General features: G+C 40.4%; 1 protein-coding gene across 1 annotated transcript in view; it reads right to left on the bottom strand.

The window, feature by feature from the left end:
- Nucleotides 1–8,480: 8,480 nt before the first annotated feature.
- LOC108145946 overlaps nucleotides 8,481–24,474 on the bottom strand; it is a 120,230-nt gene continuing 104,236 nt past the window's right edge. The window contains exons 7-10 of the mRNA XM_017271654.1: nucleotides 13,931–16,923; nucleotides 13,252–13,647; nucleotides 11,137–11,364; nucleotides 8,481–8,969 (exon numbers count right to left, since the gene is read on the bottom strand). Of these exons, the coding sequence (XP_017127143.1) occupies nucleotides 8,838–8,969; nucleotides 11,137–11,364; nucleotides 13,252–13,647; nucleotides 13,931–16,923 (3,749 nt within the window). The 3' untranslated portion in view covers nucleotides 8,481–8,837. The remainder of the gene's footprint in view (nucleotides 8,970–11,136; nucleotides 11,365–13,251; nucleotides 13,648–13,930; nucleotides 16,924–24,474) is intronic.

Here is a 24,474-nt window from a genome sequence, read left to right as displayed (position 1 = left end):
TGCTTACACTCTAACTACAAAGTATTAAAAAAACGAGCAAGCAAGCAGGAAATTCAAAAGCAAAACTTCAATAAAAAATAAAACAATACTTAAAGTGCAAATACGTATTCTATATATCATTTTTCAAATAACAAAATATTTAAATTCAATAAATGTGTATAAATAAATTGACATTTATGTACTTATTACAAAAACTTATTATGGAATAGTTTAATGATCATTCAAGTTCAATCAATCAAAATTACAGAAAATATGTTAATCAATATTTTAGTTTTCAAATTTTATGCACAAAAGTCTGCTTAAATATATAGATCTTAATTTTGTTCTCTTAATTTGAAAAAACCGTTGACTTATAATAAAAAAATTCATTGTTTTATTTTATTTAAAATTCAATCCATCCTTATTACAGTACATTTTTTTCCGTGTGGTTATGTTATGTTCGTTGGCCATATCATTCCAGTTTATAGTTACTGTGGCTGCTGTTATTCGTTTTCCTTTTCGGTTTTCCACCGTTTTCCTTTATTCCCGCTGCCGCTGCTGTCCTTGCAATTTCCATGTGTTGACATTGCCGCGCTCCATTCACTTTCCCACTTTTCCACTTTGGCTCTGCGCTGGCGGCTTCCTGTTGCCAGTTTCCCAGTTTCGCAGTTTTGTAGTAGTTTCGGGTGTTGTTGGGCGATTGTGTGCCCTCCGCCAGCCATTGGTCTCCGGTTCTTCCGCCCACCAAAAAAAAAAACGAAAGGGGAGGGGAGGTTAAGAATCCCGGGGGAGGAAGGCAGGCTTGGAGGCTTGTAGACAACAAATGCATTTTATAGAAAATTTGCAAGGCAAATATTAAAAATTGAATGCCGCCATTGTTGCCCTTGTTGTCGCATCGGCTGTTGTTGTTGGCTATTTGTTTGGAAGTTGGCTGCACTGGGAAAAAGGCTTTGATAATCATTTAATTTTATATAACAAAATATTTGACATAAAGTGTTACTATTATTTGATTTGTATAAAAATTTTTAACAATATATATTACCTTTTATAAGGTGGCTTAAAATAAACTCATAGAGAAGCTGGATAATATGATATTTTTAAATTTTCTTTTTAAAATTGCATTCTTACTTGATATTTTTCAACCTATGTTATTGATATTAGATTTTTTGTAAACTTATAACAATGTAAATATATAAATAAAGAAGTTTCAAATGAAGAGTCCCCAGATATTTTACAAGAAAATATGACATGGTTTTTATAGTATGCTACAAAAAGTTGATACTGATTGGGTTTATTTTCCGTGTGGATGAGGGAATCGGAGTTGATTGCCTCTGAGTGGCTGGGCTCCGCTTTCTGACATGGCCCCACAAAAAATGTCAACCCTTTTCCTGCTCAAAATTCAACAATATGTAATCATATTTTTCTTTATACGCTACGCACGCGTCACCGTTAAATACGGTTGGGAAAACTAGAGGAAGGGGTTGAGGAAAAGCGGTGCGGGGCGGTGGTGCAAATGTGAATCCTGCTATCAGTCGCATCTGTCTTCTGCCGTAGTCGTTGCTGCCTAAAGCGGAAGTAAAAGGATTTGAATTGCCTTTTGCTAACAAAATAACAAAACACCCTTAATGTATGCAAATTCCCCCAAGTTTAAAATCTCCAGCCAGCTAAGCAAACATCTTGGCGTCTTAGCAGCGTTTTTGCAACACGAGCCTACGGAGCCGTTTTAAAGGATTCCAACTGACGGCAGATCCTTCCGCTCAGTTGGTGACCAATTGCTGCCCAAGTGTTTTCCTCGGATAACAGAAGGTCAATTTGTTGGGAAAAACTAAAACTTAAACAGTCTAATTAGGGTTGTGAATATAAATGACTTTGAAAAATGGGTTTATTTCGGAGAACTATTTTTTTGGTAATCTCACTTAGGAATAATTGATTTATAATAACAGGACAAGTCCCACAATTTGTATTAAAAAAAGTTTACATTAAGGTCGTATTGGAAATGAAAATATATTAAAGGATAAAAACAAACTTATAACAACATTTTCTATTTCTTTTTTATTTTCATAAAATTGTATTATTTTATAAATTTTTTGAACATTTTCATTATATTTATTTATTTTAAAGAACTAGTTTTTGGTAAATATATTTCTGATAACAAGACGTCACTATATTTGTAAAAAAAAATCTATTTCTTTTTTATTTTCATTAAAATTTTCTATGAAAATTTGATTTTGTCCTTAAGCAAGTTTAATTTTTATTCGCAAACAAAAGTAGAACTGGTTTATTCATACCTAATACAGCTTTTTACAAGAATTTTACATAAATTTTGCTTTTAAATCCTACTTTTACAGAAAAGCTCTTTCAGCTTTCACTTCTGAAACACAAATTTCATGGTGAATTTCTGGTGGTAGCAAAGCTAATAATCATCCCCTTGGTGTTTTCCTGTTTGCCCACTGCTAGGAAAATTGCCGTGGCATGAGTTTTTCCTCGCCAATTTGAGTGGTTCTGAGTTACCATCACTCATTTGCTCTTGAGATTTTCCAAAGCCACTCAAGTCACTGCTCAAGCGCGCGCTTTTGTCAGCGGATTTCTCTGTAAATACCGCTCGGCAGTTCGTTCGCCTTCGATTGACACACTGAACTCGGCGGCAGTCGGTCACGATGTTTGCCGGCAGCTGCTGTCGTTTTGGGGTTTCTTTTTTGGTTTTGGGGATGTTGGTCAAATTTGTGATTTATTTGAAATTTTTAATAATTCGGGATTGGGGATTTTATTGTGCGGCTGGCCCCGAAATTGTTGGAATGAGTTTGGGCGAGGTATAAATTAATGCAAATTTCATGCAGTTCATGCAAGAGCGGCACTTGTGTTTCTGCTTGGGCAACTCAAAGTCCTCCGTGTATACCGTATATGCCGTATATGCCGTATTTTCCGTATTCGGTAACCCGTAGTTCACAGACCTGACCTAAGGCAAGCCGCACAAAATTTGACTATGGCAAATTCACTTAGACGTTGGCCTTTCCACGGCGTGCGCACAAAAACTTTTTGCCACACTTTTTTATTTGCTACTTTATTTTTTTATCTTATTTTTTTTGTTCATACATATTTAGCACATGCTGCAGGGGTGGCAGTGGGCTTAGATTGTGGGCGTTTGGGGTGTTTGCTTGCCACTTTGGAGCAGCTACAACGCATAAAGATGCGACTTGGCGTAAGTGTGTTTACGTGTGTGTGAGTGCGGTTGGTTTTGCGGCTCGGACTCCGGCACTCCGGCTCTGCGACTCCGGGCTCTGTGACTCCGGGCTAGGTCCTGCCACGGCTACCCGGCTGACTGCCTGGCAAACGCGGCGTATACTTAATTCGGTTTATGCCCGAACGTGTCGCACATTATTCTTATGTGCTCACTGTTGGCTACGATGTGTGAAATATGCTGAATATGTGTGCACAGCAATTTTGATTAGACCCAAAGACGCACTCACACACAAACACACACACATACACAAAGAGGCACACAAATGACAAGGCCGCCAAACAATTAAAAATTTCTTTTAGTCCTGTAGAACGATTTGTTTGATTTGCTCTAAGCGCGAAATAATGAAAATTATGGAAATGAAATGCCTGCCCATTGACCTCATTGAGCAGCCAGCTGAAGTGGATAGAAAAGTGGGCGGTGAGTGGGCGGTTATGGTAGAACAAGTTTACCTTAGAGCGGATATCAGTGATGTTAGATGGTGAAAAAGACTTCGGACAGCACATTTCCCTTAAATTGTGTATCCGGCAAATCGAGATTAGAACGAGAAGAAAATCTTACTAAATAGTTTCAAGTGCTATTAGGAATCTAGCATATGAACCAGAAATTGTCATTTATTTAAATTAACAATTATAAGATATTCTTAAAATTAATAAGAAAAAAAGCTTCGCACAACAGACCACATAAGAATAATCTTATAAGGCTTTTTTTGTCATTATCCTTTTTATAATAAATAAAAAAGTATTAATACTTATGCCCATTTTCTACAAATGGTAAGAACAAAGATACGCTATGATTTAAAAATGGATTTAAAATATGTCGATTTCCAAATTTATGATAATTAAAAAGGTACAGTTTTTTTTCTTTTTTTATGTGTTTTAAATTAAAACTTTTAGTGCAGCAACTTCAACCAGGAGCAAACTAATAAACTTTAACCGAAAAAAAATCTTTTAATTTCTGAAAAACAGAATTCCATTACCCATAAATGAAAGAGATGACGTTATAAATGGTGCTTATCGCAATATTCCTCGGATTTCGCCAACCAAAAAATGGCCTCAAATGGCTGCCATCTCTGGCCGTGCTCGCTGGTTACCTTTAACCGCGAATTTTCTCATAATTTTTACGACCTATTTCGTGTGAAAACTGTGTCGCCATGGCATCGCCATTCGCGGTGACCTGGTGAAGTGGTCAACTGAAGTGGAACTTTTAATTTCAATTTTTTATTACTTCAAATCTGTTTGCGCACGGTCAAAATAGGAGCACCACGAGGAGGAGCATGGGGGGGGAGGGGAAGAGCCGGAAAAGTGACCCAGAGTCAGCTTGTCTCACCTGTTTTTCCATTGTGTCGTTTCCATTTTTTTTTTTTTGGTACTGTGGTGTGCAAGTTTTGCGGCATTTTAAATACAGCTATGAAATTGTTTTTTTGGTTAGTTTTTCCGCGCCAGGGCTTCTTGGCTTTTTGGAAATGGTCTACATTTATTGGCCTGGCGACAAATTTTTATTGCCCATCCGTAGTTCTAACCGAAGGCAGCATATGCTGGAGGGAGGGAAAATGTCCTTTTCTTCCGCCGGAAAAGTTTGTGCATTCAGTGCCTGGGGTCTAATCACATTGCCAGGCATCAGGCATCAGGCATCTGGAATCGAGAATCGAGAATCGGGAGTCGAGAATCAAACGCCAACCCTCACAGTACGTGATGCATTTTTTACAAGATGCTCGCTCAACCGGACGGAAAGGGAAGACTTGCGGTCTTTTTCGGATAGTTCGATAGTTCGCCTTCGACTTGCTCCAATGCTTCTGCTCCAGCTCCACTCACAATTCGACTTTTGATGTGGGTATGTGGATATTGGCACGCCCCCAAGCACCATGGGTGAAATGCAAAAGTTGCGCTGCCAAAATGTTTGAAGTTCAGCAAGTTTTCCAATAACACCGCCACTTGTGTGGCTTCCATTTTAATTTGCCAATGAAAGCGTACACTTTCTCGGGGGCAGCACAGCAAGGAAAACTTTAATTATCGAGCACCGAAATTATATGGCAATAATATTGAATTTATGAAAGCAGATAATTCAATTTATGGAGGCTTGAAAAAATATCGACGAGAGTCAGCCACAGAAAGCTGTTAAATGTTTTTTGTACCGGGAAAGCAATTACACGGATAAAAAATTGTACTTTTGTCGTATTCGTTTTTTTTTATAAATTAATTTGAAACTTCAGAAAATTGAACAAACATATTTTAACAAAATAATATTTTCCGCATTGTTATTTATTTTTGCTTTGTATTCTTTGAGCATATGGATAACTTAATTGGCGTTTCTTTTTAATGATAGCTGCGTGTCATAATGATATTTTTGTATTATTTAATCTTTTTTGGGGTTTTCGATCCACGGTGCCAAGTCGGCATGTCAGAATTTGTGGATATTCTGTTTAAATACCGTAATGAAGTCTGCTTATACAATATAATGTACCGTGTTTGTGCTACGTGCCTTGGTTATGTTATTGCACGCCGATCCGCACTTTCGAACTCCCGCTCCCGCTCCCAAATCCGTTTCGCTTGGCAGCAATTTCTGGGCGGGATTGGTGGGTATATGGTTGGGATTGGGCTCAACTTCGCATCTCCGGCTGTGTGTTTTTATTTGCGTCGGCAAATCTTAAGCTTGTTTAACTGCTCGTTAGTGTTAGTCGCTAGCTAGTGCCTCTGCCTTTCGCAGTGCCATATTCCCCATCCTGCCATCGTGCCATCGTGACACCCTATTGTTGTAACACGTTCACGACCTAGTCAACATCTCCAGCTGACTTGGGCCGGAGTCTCTGACTCCGGCTCATACTATGACTATGACTATGACTCTGTCTGTGTTTGGCAAGCATCGGAGCTGAACAGTGGAAGTAGTAGGGCCATCGGAAGGGTTTTGAGTGTATGAGCCAAGGTGGATGCTAAGTACCGACCTGCAAGCCCACCTGCCACCATCCGATTGTGCACGGAGAAAAATAACATGTCAATTTCAATTCTTAATTTTAATATAATTGTTTAAATATTTTAATATAAACGGGCTCTTCTTTAACTTACCGCTATACTTTCATATTTGTCTAGACATTTTAAAACATTTACAATGCCTTATTATAATAATAATTATGTTTTTAAGATCTGTTCCAGTAAACTCTTAGCGACACAGTATTTTTAAAAATATATTAAAACCCGTTTTTATACATATATTTAAGTATACATTTTGTAACTTTACGAGACTTTTTTTTTAAATTTATCAACTTTTGGAAATATAGTAATGTAAATAAAGGTTGATATACTATAAACAAAGCAATAACTGGAGTTTGTCTAAGGATTGAAATATATATATAAATAATAAAATAACAATGTGATTCGTAGAAACGTAACAAACGGAGAAAGCTAATAAATTTTACAATTTAAATATAATATAAAATTTTATTTGTTTTATATTTCCTCCATTTTTATATTTTAGCCCTTGGATCTCCTGCTGCTTAATGGTATTTCAAATTTCTCTCTGTGCAGCAGTCATGGCTGCTCCGCCTGACTAGTAAATGTTTGTCCAGCATAATTGCGCTCAGCATGCAGTTTCCCTTTGCCGTTGCCTCTGCTATTTCCTTTGCCTTTGCCGGCGTAGTGGCTACAATATTTTCCTCAGACCGACGCCATTGCCGGGCGTTTTTCAATTTTCCCTAGTTTTGCCTTCTTGCGGAGCTTTAAAGGATTTGAAACTTGTTTACGTGGCGTATTAGTATAATTTACAACGAAAGCCATCAAAGGCTTTGATGCGCCGCAGGCGAGTCTGGAAATTATTTTGCCATCGCCTTAACCGAACTAATTTCAATGTGTCCGCAGTGTTGTTGTTTATGTGGGTTAACCGCAGGGAAAATGGGAAAGAGACGAGGTCGAGTGTTGCCAATAAACAATTTGGCATGTAGAGTGTCTGGAATTGGAATCTAGATAAACAGCATTGGATGTAATAAAGTTAGATGGCTTAATAAACAAATGAAAAGTTAATAACCACAGTTTTGCGCTGCCCCAAAATGTATGCTACACAAAACAAAACTTACACTTTTTTAATCTGTTGATAATTTGAATACGCAAAATAAAAACTTAAAAAAGGCTAATATTTTCATAGCATGGACATTTAATATTATTGCCATAATTTTTCAAGTAAGTAAGCAAACTGGAATTATTTTTTTCCCAGTTTCTGAAAATACTGATACTAAATTGAATTTTTAATTTTAAAAAAAATTCCAACAAACAGATGATGTAGATAACGTCAAAATAAATCTTTTTAATGTATATATATTAAAATATTTAAAATTGTGAAATCTATTGGCAAATTTTGGTTGATAAACAAAAAAATACATGTAAAGGAGATATGCTGGCAAATTAAACATTTTTCATATGAAATAACTACAATACAAACAGTTTTGATAAATTTTGTTAAAAGAAACAGAAAGAAGATTGATTTATTATTGTGGATATGAACATATACTACCGATATATTATTGAATTATAAGCATATATAAATGAAAGATATATAAATGAATAATACACCTCAAAAATAATTTTTTAATAGTGATAAAGTCGTTATGAATTATTTCGTTTTGTGCATTGGAATATAAAACCCAAATCCATTAGCAAAATATATCCATATATTAGGTCCTAAACCAGAGGTAACCGCATATATAGATATATATGGGTCGACAACTAAAGCCCGTTCACATATTTAGTCTCGTTTTCGTTTCTGCCCATTACAATTGTCGCAGCCATTGCTGGTCATAACAATTACCGTTTCGTGTTTAACCATAATAATCTGCCCTGTTGTTTGTGTGATTAAACAAATAATAAACCCAAAAGCCCTTACCACTTGAGTGTTTTTATTGTTGACCAAATATGAGTTCATGGGATTTAAAATTGTTTAATCAACTCGGCGGTGTACTCAATGGCCTGTTGTAATGCCGAAAATATTTACCATGCTTTATGGTTTTATGCCGAGCACTTTTCGGCAGGGATTCTGATTGTTTTAGACTTAGTCTGGGCCACGTGCGTGCCTCGATTCCCTATACAATTTTCCGTCTGCTCCATAAATCTTGGTGCTAAATTTAAAAATAATACAAAAACGTGAGATTTATTGAGGAGGATCTCCTTCTGCTCCTACAGATTGGCCCAGATGGAGTTTCAATAGTCATGCCACAGGCAGGATTTATGACGCAAGAGTAAATACAAATAGCCCCTCAATTATTGCGCAATTTGAAGTGTTTAATTAATGTATGGTATTTTATTGCATTGTATTCAGGGTATTCGTGTGTACGTATTGGTTATGCATAATATATAGATATAGGTTGTAGTTGTAAGTTGTAGGTATAGGCATAGATATAGATATAGGTATTATGTAAACACTAACTAGCGTTATGCGTGCTCGATTCAATTGTATATCACTTAAATTATAATTACGAAACGAAATTGCTCGTTGGTTAATAGCGCATAAATACACATTAAATGCATAACCAATTGTTGAGTTTTGCGTCCCTTTTCCCTTTCTAATCGGTATCCGGAGTCCTGCGGTTTTTGGGCTTGCAGATGGGGATGGGTATGGTGATGTCGATGTAGATGGGCTAACTCCTCGCCAGCATTCCGTTGATCATGATGTTGGCCAGGGCGTTCCGCCTCTTGCGCCACGCCCCCATGCCCTGGGCGTGATATTGCAGCTGTGTGTACCATTGTTTCGTCCGCACTCCGTCCTCCGCCTGCGAATAAATAAAGCGTCGTGTAAACCTGTTAGACGTATTTGATTGACTGGTCCGCGTGGCCCCTGACCTCCCCTCCCACAATTTTCCACCCAGCAAGGTTGTTGTCATTTTGACAGGACCCGTGGAGTGCGTATACGCACGTGAGTGTGCGAGTGTGCCGGCTCTTGTCAGCCGCTCAGTTGGCCGGAACTAAACGTTTCAATTTATGCGCCGCCGGCCTCAAAATGCCTACGCCGAAGTGTAATCCCTACACTCGTCAAAAAATTAAGCCCGGAATACATAGCTTCTATAAATTTAACTATTAACTACTACCTTTAAAAGAAACTTATTTGAAAACAAAAACACCGAAAAAGAAACACTCTACCAAATTATGACAAAAAGTAATTCCTTCTACCCTAGAAAATTCCAAGCAGAAAGTACAAACAAATTATTATATACCCCTTATCAATGTGGATGAAAATGTACCTAATAAGAGTTATTACAAAACAATAACATTTAAATATTTATAAGAAAATTAATAACAGAAAAGTTGCATATACAAATGTTATTTTAGAACATATTTAAAAATTGTTGAAATAAATAAAAAACATTTTCATAAAGTTTTCGATTAAAAACAAACCTAAAAAAACAGGTTTAAATTATTTGTTGACTACTAAGCCGGAAATTCGAAATATATTAATCGTTTTATGTTATATTAAAAGCATTCGTGAAATGACAGCTGTCTATTGCAAACTAACTCTGTTTATTAACCTTTTGTTGTATTTTATTTTGATTTATCCCAATATTTAAATAGATAAATTAAATTATTTTTTAAAGGCATATATCATTATGTTTATTTTGTGAACTGTAGCCTGTACCGAATCTCTGTCTGGCTGGCATTGTCCCAAAGTCTGGCTGTCTGCTTTTTCGCCCTTTTTCACGCAGCCATTTTGTTGCGCTCCCGTGCGTTTTTCTTTCATTCTTTATATAACGTATTTCAATAAATGTCATTCATTTTGGCAGCCGCTCTACGTGCGCTGCCTGAGCGCGTCTGAAAGGATCTGGATCTCCGCCTGCGGGCCCGGCCCGACCAGGACCCTCTCCCCATCCATCCGGCAATGGCTTAGCCGGCCCTGAACAGCAAAAAAAAATATAAATAAAAAAAATGGAAATTTGCATGACTAAAATCTGGATGGCTGGTCGGATGATGCTACAAGCATTAGACGGGCAAAGATTTCGAATGGATTTTTGCATACGCTTTTTGCGCTCTGTCTGTTATTAAAATTGCTTTACTTTCGTCCTCGGGTAAAGGTAAACTCGTCATTGTGCTGCAGCTTCCTTGTTCCCTCGCTCAAAGAATTTCCCAGCATTTCCCATACAAAAGGTTATGAGCATGCGAGTGTGAATGAAGGGTGACTTTTATTACATTCCTAGATGACTGTGCTGGAAGCACTTTAAGCTGATTCATCTAGATGTTACTGTATTGCTTTTGCATTTGGAAAATTTTAAATTTCAATCTATTTCATTGTCATTCGCGTAATTTATATAATTGTTTAATAAAAAAATAACAAGCCAAACAAATAAATATAAACCTGGCATATAAATAAACATATAAATATTAAAATCATTATAACGCTGTCTAAAAGTATGCAACACAAAATACATTGTTACCTGAAGTGTGTTGGGATTATTTTTATTTTTGTAGCATATTTTCAGACACCTTTGTAAATTATAAAACAATCTAACCGTTTTCTATCTTCTCCAAACCCTATAACTATTTTAAAAATATTCTATCATTGGTAAAACTCTTTCCATATGTTGTTGAAGTACGCCATTTCGAGGTTGGTTAACTCTCCTGTTGCGCTGCTCTATTAACCGCACTTCTCGGCCAGAAAAAAGGTCAGGAACTATCATTGCCAACCCGTTCCTACCAAAAGCCATGCCCACACTAAGCTGTAAACTAACGAAGCCCAAACACTGGTCTGCATTGTGCAGTCAAAAGGCGGACGCTCACTAATTCAAAAGCCAACTCAACGGGAACAGAACTACGGACTGCGGACTGCGGACTACGGACTGCGGACTGAATTGGCTTGGCCAGTTGGAGTAGAACAAAACAAAGGACCTGCTGCCGATACCCATACCCGTTCCCGTACCCGTACCGATACCGATACTCTCTCGTACTCACTTTGAATATGAATGTGTCCTTCGATGAAATTTCCTGCACTTCGAAATAATCATCCCAATCCGCTTCGCTGCACACGACACATCTGTCCAGATAGAGCGGCTCCCGGATCAGCGTGTACCGTCCGCACTTCTCCTTCACCAAAAGCAGCGAGGCCTCGCGGATGCCCGTGTGCTTCGGGAAATTCAGTTTTTCCGACATGGCCTTCTCTGCCCTGTAATTGGCACTTGGCTGTTGTTGTACGGTTGTCGTTGTTTCAGGTTTAGTTTTAGTTGTCGTCGATGGCGATGGAGATGTCGGTTGGTGTGGCACAAAAAAAATAGTGGACCAAAAGCGGCGACAATGAAAAAAATAAAGAACAAAATAAGAAAAATTGAAAATTGTGTAAAACGAAACTAAACAAAATTACAACTAAAAGGGAAGGTATATAAAAAACACAGAGAAAAAGTTTTTGATATTTAATACTAAAAAAAGTTAGGCACAATAAAATGTTTTAGTTCACAATATACATTTTTGACTGAGCCTTTTGTATCTTATAAATATTTTACATAAATAACTCGTTACATTTTTAAAGAAAAAAGTATTTTTTTTTAAATATCCGGATTGAATAAGTATATTTTAGTGCTTTAAAACTGTTATAACAATAACTGCCTAACTCATTAAATAATTTATTTAATTCTAACATAAATATGTTTTAAATTAAATTGTATTAAATAGAATGTGTTTGCCCTAGACCTAAATTTCTTACATTATAATGTCTAAAAAGAAAAACAAGCAAACCTAATGTTTCAACTAAGTTTTAAGTAAACAAAGGCTGAATTTATAATAAAGGGAATCTTAAGCCAATTTAGGTGGATTCATGTCTTTTAAAATGAAATCGTAAAGCTCGATTTAATTTTTATAATATTTTTAAATGACATGTTTAAAGGATTTAGCTGTCTTAAATACATAATTTTTATTAAATTCGTGTATTTTCCTCCAGTGTGGCTTGGACTATCCTAGATAAGGCTCTGACAAAGCTTGTCAGGCCGAGAAACTGCCGCAGGAAACGGCACCAAGAAGCAGCTGGAGCCACATCGCAAAAAAAATACCAAAAAGGGAACAGGCAACGAACTGGATGGTGACCGTTCTTGAATTGAGCAATTGTCGGCGGTCGAGAGACCGGGTTAAAAATTTAGAGCAGGGTGCCTGTGCCTGTGCCTGGAAAAAATGAAAAACCCCGATCGGAGCAGAAAAGAAAAAAATGAAAAACACCAAACAAAACATGTGACATACGCACTGCGTCCGTATGCCGATTACGCCCTCGATCCCAAAACTCCTGGCAGGATGCCACTTTCCTCTGCCGCTCTCCCCCCAGGAAAGCTGAAAATGGTTTTGTTATTTGGGCCCCAGATAGTTGCTGGGATAAGCACTTTTCATTAGGAGCAAAAGCCAGAACGAGAAGGGTTCCTAGTTCTGTGCTCGATTCGGTGCCGGTTCAATGGGCTCTCGGCTCTGATTTGTTGAAATCTTTTATCGCACGGAAAAGTGTTGCCATGGCAGCCGGAAAATCCGAGACAGCTCCGGACAGCTCCGCCGCACGGAGGCAGCTGGATGGCGTCGCTCGCTAATTGCCTTGGCATCGCCATGGACATCGCCATCGCCATTGCAATCGCCTCTTGCCATCTTGGCCCGTGTCAAACGCCCAAACGTCTGCTGAAGCCTGTCGAATGTGGCCAGTCAGGAGCACAAAGAGGAGGTAAAGGAACTGGAGTAGAGTGAGCTACTACAAGAGGTGCTCAGCCGAGTTAAAGAAAAGGATTGGGCATGGAAAAGTCAAGCAAATCCGTGTAAGAAAAAAATTACGAAAAGCCTACAAATTAAATTTGTTAAAGAGTTAGACCTTCTTATTGTAAAACTTCCTATATAATTTGTAAAAATAATAGAGGCCTTAAGGCCTCTTTTTCGATTTACGTTTTTTTCTATTAAAAATGTTTTTTTACCTAAAGGAAGGTTTAACATTTTCAAGACTAAAACTATGGCTTATAGAAAACATTTTTAGGCATAACAAAAAAAAATTGATCTGAGCTTTAGACTGAGTTTATAGAATAGTATTGGATTTGAATGGACAGTTCTTACCTTGCCATTGGTAACCAATAAAGCGTTAACGGGAGTCAACTTGATGGTGCGGGCCTTCTTCCAATTGCTGTCCGTGGGCTGTGTGTAGAGCAGTCGTCCCTCCATGGCGAACCGCACCTCGTCGTGGTTCCACTCCAGCACATCGATGGCCATTTTGCGCAGCTTGATGTTGATCATGTCGATCTCGCAGGAGGCACGTCGATTCGGACTGGAGGAGCTGATGCGGCGCCACAGCTTGGTGGGCACATCCTTGGCCTCCTGGTTGATGTGGTTCAGGTGCAGCTCGATCTTCTCCTGGGCCTGCTTCAGCAGATCGCGCCCATCAACTTGGGTGGGTGTGACCTTGTAGAGACGGGCCAGGAGTAGGGGATATTTTGTCACTCGCTGAACAGGAACCTATTCGAAATATATGGATTAGCATAAACTGTTAAAAAATATTGAAATAGTAACATAAATATTAATTCAATATTTTATATCTCTCAATATAAACTCTTAATATTAAGTACAATGCATATTATTTAAAATAAAACATGATTTAATCATAAAATGTTTAATTTATGCGAAATATATAAGTAGACCGTTTTATTTTAAATGCAATAAAATCCTATTGCCTAATCCTAATCCTAATCGAAGCAAAAATATCTTTAATTGAGTATGAAATACTTGGTTAAGCACTCACCATCAAAAAGGAGTTGAGGTTCATGCGCCGCAGCACGGCGTTCTCCATCTGGGAGACCTTGAGGAAGATGCGCAGCAGCTCCTTCTCCTTCTCGAGGTTGGCCAGCAGCAGACTGGCGCCCGCCTGGCGGACGCAGTAGCTTTCGAAGGCGTGCAGCATCTGGGTGGAGTCGAGGAAGATGCGCCCGATGTTCACGGTGAGCAGGTCGTCGTCGCCCTGCTCCAGCGACATGTCCAGGGCGTCGCGCATGCGCTCGGCCAGCGTCTGGTTGTTCTCGAGCAGATCTTCCGTGTTGAGGAAGATCGCGGAGAGCTGCTCCTGGGTGAGCAGGCCGGCCACCAGCATGGGGTGGCAGAACTCCTCCAGTATGATCTGCAGATCCCTGCCGTACTTCTCCTCCGTCTCCACGATCTCGGTGATGATCTCCTTGCGTTCAACTCGCTTCTTGCCGCATTTCCGGCAAACTAATGGGGCATAGAGCACTCCGCCATCGCCCACCTGCATTTCGACGGCTCCATCGCAATCCTCGCACAGATGGAGTACGGTGGGCGTGGCCTGGTACTTGCTACGGGAGGTCTTACTAGTTTCCGAGCCCACTCCAGAGTCCTGACGTTCCACATCGCTGCCAGAGGATTTTCCTCCTCCTCCTCCGCCGCCGCATATGAAATTATGTGGTGGCGGCGACAGGGAACTCATGCTGCTCTGTCCACTATCCCGCTCCCTTTCCCGCTCCCGCTCCTCCGCCTGTCGCTTGTCCAAATCACTCAGAGTATCGGCAGCTTCCTCTTCTATTATCTTAGGATTATTGCCATAATCGAAGCTCTCTTCGCGGGCCAAACCACGCTCCTTGGCGTCCACCAAATAGGAGAGTATATCATATTTGGAGGCTCCTTCGAAGATGGAACGGGCCGCCTTCTTCTCCAGCTCGGCATCGTTCAGCGGCGGAGCAGAGAGTGGCAGAGGCGGGGGCACCTCGTGGATCTCCTCGTAAATGGGATCCCCACTGTGCCTAATCGATTCGTAGTGGTGTTCCGCGTCGGTGCCCAAATCCTGATGCGTTGAGTGCTCAATCTCGGCCAAAGTGGCATCCACCAGCAGTTGATAGAACTTGGCACGCGTGGCAGGATCTAGTTCCGCTTCGGGATCCTTTAAAGAGTCCTCCTCCAGGACACCAGAGGCTGTCAACTCGCTGGAGCAGCTCTGATAGCAATCCGACTCATTGCCATTTGCTCCGGTGTCAAAGTCGAACAGCTCGTAGTTGTGGGCCGAGGCAAAGCTGTTGGCGGAACTGATGCTGCCCCGATTGGACAGGCGGTCCTCCTCTTTGGTTGCACTGCCAGGTGTGGCCGCCACCGGATGTGGCTGTCTTTCCAGGCGGATGCGCTGCAGCGAGGCGCTGATCAGCCGGTTCATGTCATCGTGGTCTTTGGTGCCGCTCATGTCGATGCCCCGGCGCGTTTGCTGCAATCTCTGCAGCGAGTTCTCAATGAGTTCCGCCACCGTCTCCGTTTCCAGGCCATCGGCCACCTGGCCCAGCATGGGATCCCTCAGGAGTTTGGCTATGAAATTGGGCTCCTTGGCGGGTGTGGTACTCAGTACCTCTTCCCCCTTCTTGGTTTTACCACTTTCCCGCGAGGGCGCCCTTAGGCCACAGACATGGGGAACCAAATTGAGTTTCACTGCCTCCACGGGATTGCGCAGGATCTTCAAGAGCTCGGTCTCGTGCGGCACCAGCTCCTCGGGCGGCGGAGTGGCTGGGGTGGAACTAATAACAGGCGGCGTATTGATGGGTGTACTACTGGTGGCCGATCCCTTGCGCTCCCTGTCGTAGTCCAGGCGAATCAAGGTCCTGCCCCTGCCACTGCTGCTGCTGCTGCTCGAGGTGGAACTACTCGAAGTGGAGGAGATGCAGGACACCGACCGCTGCAGATTCACCTCGCTGACTCCGCGTATGGGTATGATGGCTATGCCCGGGCCCAGCTGCTGGCTGCGCAGAGTGTTTAGCTGGTTCAGCTCCTGCTCCTGCTCCTCGGCACTGCTCACACTGATGCACACACTGGTGGCCGAGTGGCTGTTGACCACCACCGAGGACTGATACAAAGGCTGAGCTGCGTCCGCACTCAGATTCATGGTGGAGTAGCAATCGTCGCCACTAATCAGTATAGAGGTCTTCTTGGGAGCCGCATCCTCTTCGTGGGGCGATGGGATCTGGAAGAGATTGGGTTTCCGGCGCAGCTCCACCTCCTCCTCGCTGTGCGAGATCTTCAGGCGATGCACCTCGTGGGTGCAGCTATCCACCTGCTGCTTGAACGGGGCCACCCGAACCACTGTCCTCTGGGGCGACTTATTGATTTCGTGCGGCTGAGACGGCTCTAATCCTTTGCCAGCCACTCCCCCCTTTGGGGGCGGTGGTGGCGGCTCCTTCGGTCGCCTTTGAAATAAATCTCTCGAGTCGCTGCGGTTGCTTTTTATGCGCAGTGCCATTGTGTCCTTAAAATTTAAAATGACATTCTGCTGTGCCGGCACCCAGCCACTGGCTGGAGTTGTTGGTATGGAGTGGCAGTTTCTCGGGGGGGCGTGGCCAGGGGCGGTGGATGAGGGGGCGGTGGTAACAGAGGGCGCCGTCGACAAATGCCGCTCACTGTGCGCCCGTCTGATGGGATTTCGCGATTGTGTCGTTTGTGCTGCACGCTTTTGACTTGCCGCAGGCTTGGCAACGCCATCCTCCTTCTTCACCAGCATCAGTTTCTCCTTCCAGTTCCAGCTCGTTGTTCCCTGCTCCTGCTCCTCGTGCTTGTCCTTTCGGTCCCTTTCAGCCAAGTCGTTGGGCTTGTTGTCGTGACTCTCATCCTTGTCGTTGTGCTCGTCATCATCGTCATAATCGCGATTTGCTGCTGTCTTTTGGGTTGCTGTTTCTGGTGTTGCTGGTAGTGTTGCTGGTACTGTTGCTGGTAGTGTTGCTCCTCCTGCACCTCCCACTCCATTTGATGTGCCTGCAAAAGAGTAGATGGCAAGCCGGTTAGATGGTGACACTGGTGAGTGGCGTGTCGCAACTGGCAAAATGTTGCTTTTGTAAAGTAAATCTAAGAGTGGCAAGCCCCGGCCAAGATACAGAGTGGCCTCCCACACCCACACCCAAACCCACACCCACACCCACATTTGCAACCTCAACTGCTGCCTGATCATGAGAGTAATAGCTAAGAGCCGAAGGGGATTTAACTTGGATCTAATGCGGTAGACAACGAGTGCAGCGGAGTTGGCAACAGTTTATGGCTTTTGGAATGGCTTATAGCCAGAATTGTATGGGTTCTGAAAAAGTGCCTTAAAATAAAATTAAAAATTCCTTTGATAAACACACAAAAAAATTAGTTACCTGAAATACTTTTGAAATTATATATTTTTGGGTGAGCTATATAGCATGAATGCACTTCAGAGCTCCGAAGGGATTTCTACTTTCTTGAGAACTTAAACTTATTGTTATTTGCGTATTTTTTATTTTTAATATTATAATTTATTAATTTTCAAATCACTTGCATGCTTAAAATCCTATACATTTTAATCTAAGTACATAGTTTAAAATTCTGAAGATTTTAAAAATAGGTTTAGTCATAGGATATTCTCAAATGTTCAATATATTGCAAGTACAAAGTAAGGTTTTTAATGATTTAAAAGAAATACTCCCAAAGTAAGTATTTTAAAGCTTTTTAAGGTCCCCGAAGGGATGCAAACTTCTTGAGGTCTTAACCTTATTGTTATTTGTGTTTATTTATACAGTGTTTAAGCTGTTATTGCTTGTAATTCGGGGTAATCCCCCTCATCGACTCAATGGCTATTTATTTATCTTCCTGGCAGCACCTTCACTCGTTCACTCGGTTCAGTTCATGCAGATTTATGTTCGGCCAAATGGTGTAGTTGCCCCACAAAACCCCTGTCCCAGCCACTTCAGCCCCACTATCAACCACCCCCCCACTTGGTGGTGCCACCCCCTCAATCTTCCCCCTCCCCACCACAACACTCAACCCACTTCCGTTGACAGCCACTTAAAGATGTGCCTGTTCGCGATAAGGTATTTTGTTTCGGCTCTTTTGGTTTTTGGTTTTCGACGGTGGCCACGTTTGCGGTTGCACCACCCAAAAGCAGCCAAATACCATCCAAAAACGAAACAAAAACCACCGAAAAGCCAACCCACCACCAGCCCCCAAACGACTGACAATATGTACGTATCTTTATTTATGGTAAATTGGGTGATTTACGTTGCGGCCGATAAGCTTTGCTTTTCAGCGCTTTGCCAGCTGTCCTTGCTCTCTGTGCGTCCTGTGTATCCTGTTTGTCCTGAGTGTCCTGTGGCATTTGAATTGCCAGGCGGCTCAAGGCTCAAGTCCTTGACTGTGACTGTGACTGCCAGTGGGCTTGTAAATGGGCTTTTATTTTCGTTAGCCGGGTTAAGAGCCCGCACAAGGACGAATGCTGAATGGCACCGCGACCAAGACGCGGACGTGGCTGGCTCCAAACAATTTGTGTTGGAATTAAGATAATAGATTACATTTAAATGTTTTGAGGCTGCGAAAAAGGGTTTACTTGTCGCAGCCGAAATTTGAGTGCCGCTGCTGACGTCAGCCCTAAAATGGGTTGATAACCCTCGCATTTCACTTTTATATCCCCCCCTTCCAACCCATCCCTCCTCCGAAAATGATAAGACATCCGGACAGTGACCCACACACAAAATACAAAACACAAAATACAAAATACAGTATACAAAAGCCAACGTCGTTTTAATGAGTGCGAAAAGTGAGCTGGCTTTATGGGTTGCGGCCACCTTTGCGTTTTATGTTAATGAGTGTCATCGGCACGGAGATTCAAGGAGCTGAGTCGGTGCACTCTGAACCCGAAAGCGGATCGAATAAACACTTAACAACACGACACAAGCAGCTCAGCTTAAACGAGCCGCGAGCAGAAGGAGCGTCCTGGAGCGAACAATGAAATTAATTAATTGCGACAGCCACTTGAATTTCAATCGACAACCCTTCGATTTGCTAATCGCATTAGCCGCCGTTCGAAATAGTTTGCCTTGCAAAACGGCAACAATGAGGAGCAGTGGATCTGGATCGGATGGATACAGCTCGAGTGGCGAAAGGTAGCTCGCTTTTCATCTAACACTTGTCTGCTAACTCCCTTCAAACCTTTTGTGCACTGGGCAAAATTGGAACATTTAAACTTGTTAATGTATTGTTATTTGCTTGATTATTTTTTTTATGTTTTATTATACATATATATTAATATATATATAATTTAAATTCTTTTTTTTTTAATATTTGTGAAGCCCTCGAGGCTGGTCTTAAACTTTGAAGTTTTTTACTTGTGTTGAATATTTTGATTGTGTTGATTATTTTATATTTGTAAATTCTCACTTAATTAAAATCAATCTTAGTACTACAAATTTAATATTTTTGTAGCTCTCAAAACTGGTAATTAATTGTAGTTTTTGTACCAAAATAATTGCAAGCAATTTTCCGCGTTAACCTATTATTGCACTTTTTGAGTGATATATTTTTCCTGGCCGTGATTGGGCTGCTGTTCTTTTTTTGCGCTGCCACTTAATGAGATTTTTGTTGAGAATTACACTGCCATTGTCGCTGGGAAGTCGCGCAGTTGTCGACTATTGTAATTGGTTGCCGCCTTGTCTTTGAGCGAAAATATTTAATTAACGCCTTTTGTAGTTGGATGCGATGCTCGGCTGCTTGTAATACACTCTCGACAAAGGGCCACAAAGGGAGCAACAAATAAATCCTAAATTTGACAAGCCAAGCGCATACAAAAGCCTTCATTTATTTAATTGCCTTTGGTCTAGGTACATCTTGGGAAAATAAAAAAAAAAAAAAAACAAATAAGCTGAAAATAGCTAAAACAAAGCAAACATTTTTATCAGAGCTGAATTTCGTTACAGGATTCAATTAGCCAAGCCAAGTGGGTAGAAATATTGTTAACTTTGAAATGCACACTTAAATTGGATCAATTTTGTGCAGAATAGGTTACTGGCTTTTTCGGTTAGTTGGCAAATTAAATAAAAATCGAAGCAGGGAAAATGTAAACAAAGTGAAAATGGGAAATTGGGAGATTGAGAGATGGTGAGATGGCAAATTGGAGGAGTTGAATCCTTTTGCCCCATGCGGCTTTGTTCGTTTGAGGAGAAAAAGTAATTAAAAGAGTAACTTGTCGGGATTAGTAAAAACATTTTAATTTAGTTGCCATGCATAACAAAGAGTGCCGAACGAGAGGGGTTAAGGGAAATGGCAGCAAGTCAAACTGAAATGGGTCAATAAATCCGAGCTTAATTTTATTGCTCTGCACGCTGCCAGTCCCTCCTTTGAGCCATTCTGCTGAGCGAGACGAAGAAATATAAATCGCAATGGTAAACAAATCAAAATAAATGAGTAACAAAAGCAAGCCATGGCCTAGGAGATGTGAGCGGAGCTCCGCTTTTCCCATTTTCCCGGCCACTCCTCCTCCAATGTGCTGACAAGCTGACAAACTGACTCGAGACTCGAGATTCCAGATTCGAGACTCCAAGGGAGTCTGGCAATCTGCCGAGGAAACTCAGAAGCTCAGAGGGTCCGGAAAGTAGGGAAAAGAGGGAAAAAGCTGAAAGAAAGAAATTATAGTGGCTGAGCAGGGATTGAGATACGTAAACGTACACGGATTCCGATTGGAATTGCGATTCTATTCCCCAATCGCCACACAGAGCAAAGAATGTCGCAGAAACTTGATGATGCTGCAATTGATGTTTCCAAATATGTCTGTACAAATGATGCAGAATTTCAGAAAAAAAACCACTTTACTACTGTCTAGCTAACGACTAACTTTTACAATTAAATTTTGTAAAAATATTTAATGCACACTTTTTAAAAAATATATGTTTGAACATTTTATTTATTTAAAATTATACAAAAAAGCTAGTTTAACTATTTTTTTTCAGTTTATAAAAACGACTCATTTTGAATAGAAAATGTAAAGATATTTTTTCCAAGTGCACTTTCGCCCCTTTACAGCTGCAACATTATTGGGTCCAGAGCAAACATTGTGTACATTTTGGCTCATTTCAATAAGGGCACAAATTTTACTAGCCGGACATGTCAGAAAACAGTTGCTGTTTTGATGGAGGCAGCGTTGGGTTAAAACATATAAATTCGCATTAGAAATGCACGAGTTGATTTGAGTTTCATTTTGGCTGTGAAACGAGCAAACAATGCCCATTGCACAGTAGCAACAGCAACAGCAACAATTGCAGCTGCAACAAAAAAAAAACAGAACAACAAAGTGCAGCTTAAGGTAGTGGCAGCAGCAACATTTACTGCTGCTGTTGTTGTTGCAGTTGCACGTTTCTCCGGCCTGCGAAACATTCATTTCCTTGTCCTGGCTTCGAATCCTTGCACCCAACCCTCGGCTCCTTTGTCTTGGCAGCTTGCAACTCAGACTCCTGCTGCTTATGTTGCCAGTGCACCGTCTTTTTAAATGCGCGTAAACTACTTACAAGCGCATCCGGCGACTTGCTCTCAGTCAAATACAATAGACATCAAAAGAATAGCAGTGAATAAATGTGTCTCTAATTACTGAAATATCTTCAGGTCGAAATGAGAGACTTTTAAAACTAGTTGAAATGTTTTTTAATTAACTTTTTTTTCTAATTGTAAGTTAAATAAATTAAAAAACTTTTTATGCCTTGTTAAAATATGTTATTAAATAAAAGTCTAATGTTGTTTGTCTGTTTAACTCTTAATTTAAGTGAAACCCTTAACTTTATATTATAGACCACCGGCAAAGCGCAATAAGAAAATGGTATTAAACATTCTTATTATATGTTAAAAAACAAGCATAATACAATTTAATTCCAGATATATAAACTTTTTTAAGGCCTGACAATAAAGAATTTGAGAGCTATTAATCTGAATGCAAGTGTGCCGGCAGGCAAAGCATATAATATATATTTCTTGGGCAGTGAGCAAAAACAAACTGCCGGCAAACATATTGCGAAAGTGCAAACAGCGAGCATAAGATGCGTTGAAAATCCTTTATCAGTGAAATTATTTGCACAAGGACAACAGCAAGCAGCGAGGGCAAAATGAAAACGAAAATGGAAATGAAAATGGCTCTGGCGAAAGGGCCAGCTGAGTTGGCCAAAACAAACCGATTCCCCAGTTACGCCTCAGCCCCATTCGCTTGCCAAATGTGTTGGAAAATTCCTAACAGCACGAGATGTTCTGAAAAAATCTCCGTGGCCATTCCAGCGCCAAGAAGCGTGCTACACTTTTCTTTAATGGCAGTCTCGGCGCTTTTATGTCATAAAAATTGAGCAAAGCGCGAGAGAAAATATATATATATATATATACTCTATATCTATGTAGGAGCAAGTGTTGTTGGAAGGAGTAGCCTTTTATGGCCAACATTTTAGGGGCGTGGCCCTGGCGGATCCACCTGCAATTCAGACAATGCGCTGCATTATTTAAAGGAACCTCCTGAAAACAGGAGCTGGAGAGTCGGGTCAGCAAGACGACGGCGAGGGCAGCGCGGCGAAATGCAATTAAAGCGCCGCTCCGCATCCGGAAACCTTTCAAAAATCTACTTGCGAAGTTTTCGCATGCATTGGCAGAAAACAAAAACAGCGAACTACGAAAAAATGAGAAGAAATCGAGTGCTTCACACAGTGAAAATATTGGCATTCTTTATATATGCCAACATACAAAAAATATGCAACAAATAGCAAGACTTATTGAGATTGTGATGAAATTTTTTTTGATTAAATATTTTATATATTTAAAAAATATATCATAATATTCTGTTGATTCCAATATTTAATTAAGTATGTTTTTCTAGAAATTTGTTTTTCGTAAAACTTTTGAAGAATGTTAAATTACTTAGTAGTTTATTTTAATCACTTCATTGTATAGACAAGGTAAAAATATTTTTAAATGACTACTTTATAGTAAAATATGTAAGATATAAAATCTTACTAAATTTCTTTGAATATTTTAGAAAATTTTTCAAATAATAGGTCAACTGTTTTGTTTAAGCAGAACGTTAAAAGATCTTTAGGAATATTTACTCATATTTCAAAAGAAATTCAAATAAATAGTTAACTTGCATTAAAGTCAGAAAATGGTGTCTAAAAACGTTCTCTATCTAAATTTCTTTAAGAGCTTAAATTTATTGAGAAAATATTTTGTTTTTCTCTGGAGAAACATAAAACCGAGCAAGTATAAAACTGACAGACAACTTCTAAAAATACTAAAAATACTTAATTTATCTGAAAATGTCGCTGGCTTTTGTTTTGCCCGAGCGCATAGCAAGTTTACAGTTCCTGTCTGTAGATCGTATCTGAAGTCCCCTGGGATCCGTACCATCCTAATCCTACCTATCCCCCCCCCTCCTCTGAACTCCCCTTTCCCGTCAGCGATTCCGGCAGGCATTTGTACGTGCCCCCATGAAAGGAGTGTGTGTGTGTGTGAGTGTTAGTCCGGCTAAGTGCAGCCAAGGATATACGTATATTTGGCCATTGCCGTATACGTGTGTGCCGCTGTGTGAGCATTAGAAACGCTTATGACAAACGGATATTAAGTTCAGCAGTCACGTAGCTCAGGTAAAATTCTTTTACGATAATTTTTGCTAAAAAAAAGGCAACGGCAAAACAAAAGGAAACTCCGAAACAGGAGCTGCAGGATGGCGAGAGCTCGGTGAAAGTGCAAAATGCAAGCTGAATTTCGAGGAAATAAAGGAGAATAAAACATTTTGGTAACCAGAAAACTTGAATCACTCAAGTAGAGAGCTTCATTACGCACTTTAAGGTAGCAAGTTTTAACGGCGAGCAGTTTGCCGGAGAGAAATTCAAGCCGGAAATTTAAGCTTGAATGAAAGAAATGTGAGAGGGCAATCCAAACAACATGCAGATTAGTAAATACTGCAAAGCCAGTGGCTCTTTGGTCAAAACCGCAAGACCGAGGCGAGGCAATCCGAGTGCTGGCGATTCCAGTTGAAGATCTTTAAACGGAACACAGACTTCATTTTGAACCTGAGGCCCTGGTTTTAGTTTAAAAAGGAAATGAGTTTGGCATCTAAGCATCTGTTGTTAAGTGTTAGAAATATTATTTAAATTGAAAAACTAAATGGAAAGGTGTTATCATTATGGGCAAATTTTCCGAAAATAAAACCAGAATTTTATCCCCAATAAAAGCTAAGTAACAGCGAATTTCGAATGCACAAAATAGTTTCGCCCTGCACAATTTGTAAATCAGATCAATTAAAAGGGGAGGGCAAAGCTAAGTTCAGTTCAATTTACCCGATTAAATTTCAAGCACTATTTATTGGAGCAAGAGTTAAATGTTACGTATACGCCATGGATAACTTTTTTTTTCCAGTTTCGTGTTCATTTGCAATTTGTGGTGCAACAACAAAAACAACTACCGAATACCTCCTCCTTTGTAACTCGTCCTCCAACAGTTAACAATTAAGTTAACAGTTTTCGGAGTTTGTATTCAAGTGCTGGACTTTGTCTG

This window comes from Drosophila elegans, unplaced genomic scaffold (assembly GCF_018152505.1).
Source record: "Drosophila elegans isolate 14027-0461.03 unplaced genomic scaffold, ASM1815250v1 contig_208, whole genome shotgun sequence".
Classification (NCBI taxonomy): Eukaryota; Metazoa; Arthropoda; class Insecta; order Diptera; family Drosophilidae; genus Drosophila; species Drosophila elegans.
Note: the sequence above shows the minus strand (reverse complement) of the source record. Positions and strands in the feature narration are given on the sequence as shown.